Genomic DNA, 5,446 nt, shown 5'->3' on the forward strand with positions numbered 1-5,446 from the left:
CTGGGGACAAGGATGTTTGACATTTCTAGGATGTGAAGGCTCTTTCTAACAATAGGGAGAAGCTTCATTTGCTTTGTTGGAATAACAGGACAGGAATAGCCAAGCGAGGGAGTGACTCAGGCTTGTAGGAACTGACCTGGGCTAAATCCTAAAAGCAGGGATTCTTCTCCTTGATTCCTTGGGTTCTGGTAATTTGAAGACAAGCTCAGACCCCATAATCCATGTGCCTAATAAGAAATGTACAGAACAAGCACTATCAGCTTTTAGGAGGGCCCATTGGACTTGAAGGGAAGGGCATGTTATCAAGCCAATAAGGATTGCTTTTGGGAGAGTCCAAGACAACTTATCCCAACAACTACAGTGCAAAGCTGATCTTGTCTTCAATCATCACGTAGGATGCCTGCTCCTCCCGTCTTCCATTTTTTCCCCCCAGAGGAGATCATTGGAGGTCATGAAGCACAGCCTCATTCACGTCCGTACATGGCGCTTGTTGTGTCACTTCGTGATGGCAAGATGGGACTGTGTGGTGGTTTCCTTGTGGAGGAAGATATTGTCCTGACAGCAGCTCACTGCTGGGGAAGGTGAGGGGTAGAACCTCCAAAGACTTTTCACATTCCTACCACACGGGGGCACTACTTAATCTGGGTGTAACTCAGGCTCCAAAGTTCTCATCATCAGAACAATTTCAGAGTGAAATGAGGTGGTGAAAAGTGAGTCAACTCATAACCCAGGACGTCAGAGAATGGGGCAAGTAGAAGAGGTCAAGGAAGGACCACACTGGCTATTTCAGGCACACAGTGGAGGTTGAGAGCAGGGATGGTCAAGCCATTTCATATGACCTGAGGCCAAAAGAGAGTTCCACAATGACCTACAATGCTGCTGGGAAACCAAAGGTTCAGCAAGCTCAAATGAAGGGCCCCTCCCTCCAGCATTTCCCTCAGCAGCAGCCTCCCTACCCTCACCCAGCTGTCACCTGCTCTAGGGCTCCATTTGTGAGAACTTCTTCTTTTCTCTCTGTACAGACGCATGAATGTCTTCTTGGGGGTCCATGACAATGAGTTGCAAGAAAAGACATGGCAGAAAATTCGTGTGAAAAAAGCCATCCCCCACCCTAATTATAACAATAAGACTGATAATAATGACATCATGATACTACAGGTGAGGCACACCCTGCTGCTCCTGCGCCCTTGGGTTCAAGAACTTTCTTCTTCCACCATGACCCCTGCCTTCCTCATCCTGGCTGCTTCATTAATCCGAGGTCCTGGGAGGAAAAGGGATCAAGTGCAACCCATCAGGCTCTGCAGAGCAGCAGGCTCTCAATGATCAAGTCTTTGTTGTTTCCTTCATCAGCTGGACACAAAGGCCCAACTGACTGCAGCTGTGGGCCTAATCCGCCTGCCTGGAGAAAGTGACCATGTGAGGCCTGGGCAGGTGTGCAGTGTGGCTGGATGGGGCAATATCTCTGACAATGAACCAACAAGCAAGCTGTATGAGGTGGATCTTGTCATTCAGGAGCACTTCCAGTGTGACAGCCGCGTGCCCTATTATGACAAGACCACTGAGTTGTGTGCGGGAGACCCTCAGAAAAAGATGTGTTTCTCTGAGGTGAGGCTTAGTACTGGCCTTGCTCTGGAAAGCAGGATATTTCAGAAAGTCCTGGGATGTAAAGATCCTTGCTAGCAATAGGGGGAATGCCTTCATCCACTTTTCTGTGATAACAAAAGTACCAAACTACCTAGTCACTCAGGCCTCGGTGAGATTCCCAGGGGTAAGATGGAAATGTGTTCCTCCAGAAAGATGAATTTGTGACTCCTTATTCCATCCCAAAGGGATAAGTGGCCTAGTGGTAAGAAACGTCACTGTAATTCCAAAGGTGCTCCTCAGGAGAAAGGCGGACAATCTACTCTTGTGCAATTAATCATCTCTAAGATCTCACTGGAGGATCAGTTATGGGTCAGTTCATATTTGACAGCAAATCAACAACAATAACATGCAACCTCAAACATCCCTAAAGCACAAAGATTTTGCATTGACCGTAAAGATTTGTGGTTTGAACATTCTCAAAGATGTTCCATAAACATTATAGAGAAGATAATCCAATGAGCAGTTCAACTGTGTAACAGGATTATTATGAACTGACTTGTCCAGAACTTGTTTGAATTTTTTTCTGTCTTTATTGTGGGGGAAGTAGAGAGGATTGCCCCACCAACCTAGAGCACACATACAAGGAAAAGCTCTCCATCCACGTTGAATAATCGAGACTATATAAATACTCAAGAGCTGTCATCACCCTGGTCAATGTACTGTCTTCCCTTTACCTTCCACATTCCTTTAAACAGTAGCCTGGAAGCAAAGTTCCACAGCGTAGAAGGCAAGATTCCTGAAGTTATAGATCACAACCTAGGCATGAAACAATAATGATGTCAAGCATAAAAATTTGGCATCCTGGGGGTCCCCAGAGAGGCCTATAACCCCTCTCTTTTTACCTCATCGGGGCAGTTTTCTCCCAGAATGTAGAGGGAGGCAGGGCCAGCAGAACAAGTAACTAAGCCTTTCCTTTGTGTGTTCCCAGGGAGACTCTGGAGGCCCCTTGGTATGCAGAAATGTGGTCCAGGGCATTTGTACCACTATAGTTGCAAATGAAACTTCCCCATGTATCTTCACCAATATCTCCAGTTTCTTACCCTGGATAAAGAAAACAATAAAAAGCCTCCAACTGGATGAATCACCCTGAGCCACTCTATGATTGATCAACTACTCTTAACAGCAAGAACCTTAATAAATTTGTCTTAACTGCAAGGAAATTATTGTGTCTTCATTATTAATTTGCCTTTTTAGTAGACAGCAATTCTGGTTGAGGGAGCTCTGAAGATCTATTGGGTAAGGAGTTTTCTGCCACACCGACTGTCAGCAGTTCGAATCCACCAAATTCCCCAAAGAAGAAAGATGAACAGTAGCCTACAATGCAATTTCTACCCTCTGAAAACCCAGGGAAGGATCAAGTATGAGTGAGTTCTTTCTTGAAGGCAGTGAGATTTTGTTCTTTTTTGTTTTGTTGCTCTTTTAATCTTTATTGAGGTCAACCTAGAACATAAACATGTTTTGAATACTTTTCTTTTCCCTACTTTAATCCACAACTCATATGCAAGGAGTCAACCAGCTCTTTCTTATCTGTCATATCTCTAAGGCTAGCCCTTCTGCAGGGCTAAGGCAGAACACTCTCAATGGGACACCCAAGCCTCCCAAGTTCTATGCGCAGGTGAACTGTTCAGCTCTGCTTCCTGTGCTATGACACAGAGAGCAAAGTGTGCCCACTGGATTTAGGAAGACAAGCTTGCCCATCCTAAGGCTCTGGGAAGAAGAATAGAACATTTCTGCCTTTTGATCAAGAAAACTGGCAGCTTTGAAGGGTTAGGACTTTGAGAACTTCCTCATTGCCCCATGGGATTCATGTCATTCCTTAGCTCCAAACCCTATTTGGAATTCAGGGCCTAGTTCAGCACCTAATCTTCTGGCTACTCTTTCTCTTTCATGTCTGTTTATTACTGAGACTTCTCAAAGTCCAACAGATCCTTTCTCTTGCAGACCATGCTGTTTGGAGATAGACACCTTCTCATCTCTCCCATGAAAGAACCAGTTATCAGAAACTCAGTTTCTGGTAAAGTACAGTTAACCCCACTCCACCCGCCTGAGTGGTTTTTAACAAACAAACAACCCCCACCTGTGGTAAATCCCACCCTGATTGATCAACTGCCATAAAGTGGAATTCTTCTTCTTTGTAAGGGCACAAGGGATTTTTCCACATTCCTGAATCTAAAATAACCGATAAGATTCAAGTAGGTTTCCAAACTGTTTCCCCGAGCTATGGCTAGCCAATTGAAGGTGGACAAATACCCCAACTACTGTGGATGGTCATTCATGGTGTGTATGGTTGGGCAGGGGAGTAGCAGAGGTATAAAAGGAGGGGCAGACATCAATTCGGGGCTCTCAGCTGGATGCTACTGTGTCAGCACGCGTGAGCCCGGGTTGGAACTCGAAATAAACTTTGTTAATTCAGCTAATTGGCTCGGTGATCTTTTTGGGGACTCGCTCTGTTACATTTGGAGGCCCCAGCGAGATCTCCCTAAATTCATCCAAACCCTGATTGCTGGCCAACGAAGTAACTGTGGCTTCGCTGTAGGATTCTTCCTACGTGGTAAGTCAGGCCTGATAACTGGTTAATCTGTATTCTGTTTGGTGCACCCAGGTTTTGAATTGGATAGTTGGAAGGCAGGACGCCGCATAACTTCCAGTCCAAGACTGCGGCAGTGACGACTGCCAAGTTCTAGGTGTCTGAGGAAGTGGGGACTCGCCTGGAATTAACTTGTGTGGAAGTCTGGGTTCTCAGGTGGATGCCACTGGCATGCAAGAGCCCAGGTTTGACCCGCAAGTTCGGATTTAGCTTGTGCCAGTCTGGTGACCCGCAAGTTCAGAAGCCCAGGGGAAAGAGGCCCATGCCTCAGACATTCGATGGGTAGGAGGTGAGAGAAACCCACCCCTCGAACCATGTCTGTCAGTCCGGACTCAGGTTCTGCCATGGTTTTTGTCAACAACAGTGTTTGTTTGTCTGCTGATTGGGAGAGTCCCTTCTTCGGACTGAGGTTTTGTCATGGTCTTTGTCGTAAACCATGTTCTTTGTCCGCTGGTTGGGAGAGGCCCTTCTTCGGACTCAGGTTTTTGTCGTGGTCTTTGTTGTCAACAATGTTTCTTGCTATTTTGTGAATTTGTGTTTGTCAATGGTCTTTCTGTCGACAGTGTCTTTCTATTTCTGTGGATTTGTGTGGCTCTTTTCTTTCTCTACTCAGTTCTGGAACAAACAGCGCTAGCAAAACAGGCACAAGCGAAAATGGGAACGGGACAATCAAGGGTGGAAAGACTGTCCCCTTTGGAGTGTTTGGTAACTAACTTTTCAGAGTTCTCTTCCAGGGCTGCCGGATATGGCATCCAAGTAGATGCTTTCACTCTAAGGAAGTTCTGTGAACTAGAGTGGCCCACTTTTTATGTCGAGTGGCTGATAGAGGGGACCCTGGAAATGGGCCCCACAATTGGAGTTCGAGCCATAGCATATGGCCTCCTGGGATATTTGGATCAAATTCCTCACATAGATGTGTGGATCTCCTTGTAAATTAGTACAAAAAGTGAATTATATGCTATTTTTTTAGCTTTAAAATGTCTGATAAAAGTATTAATATTATATGGTAGTTAAAAATTGCAGTTATTAAACTATGGCATTTTGGGTGGTATATCATTTTGAGGATGGAATTGAAAGTTTTAACATGGTATGGAGTTCAAGGGGAAAAGCAGGATAACGAGTAGTAAGTTTTGTGCATTTTTTGTTTAAGAGTTAAAATGAAAGTAGTTTTGCTTTGAAATAGAATGTCTGGTTGTACCAGAATATGAAAGATAG

At 45.0% G+C, this 5,446-nt stretch overlaps 1 protein-coding gene across 1 annotated transcript; it reads left to right on the forward strand.

Annotated features, from left to right (window-relative positions):
• The first annotated feature begins 396 nt into the window (after positions 1–396).
• LOC102845988 (mast cell protease 3-like) lies at positions 397–4,441 on the forward strand. The gene is made up of 4 exons (XM_006903065.1): positions 397–581; positions 1,023–1,158; positions 1,351–1,605; positions 4,388–4,441. Exons 1-4 carry the CDS (start codon positions 397–399, stop codon positions 4,439–4,441), a joined length of 630 nt encoding a protein of 209 aa, XP_006903127.1.
• Positions 4,442–5,446: the final 1,005 nt, after the last annotated feature.

This window comes from Elephantulus edwardii, unplaced genomic scaffold (genome assembly GCF_000299155.1).
Source record: "Elephantulus edwardii isolate Elephantulus edwardi_28Jun2011 unplaced genomic scaffold, EleEdw1.0 scaffold00503, whole genome shotgun sequence".
NCBI lineage: Eukaryota > Metazoa > Chordata > Mammalia > Macroscelidea > Macroscelididae > Elephantulus > Elephantulus edwardii.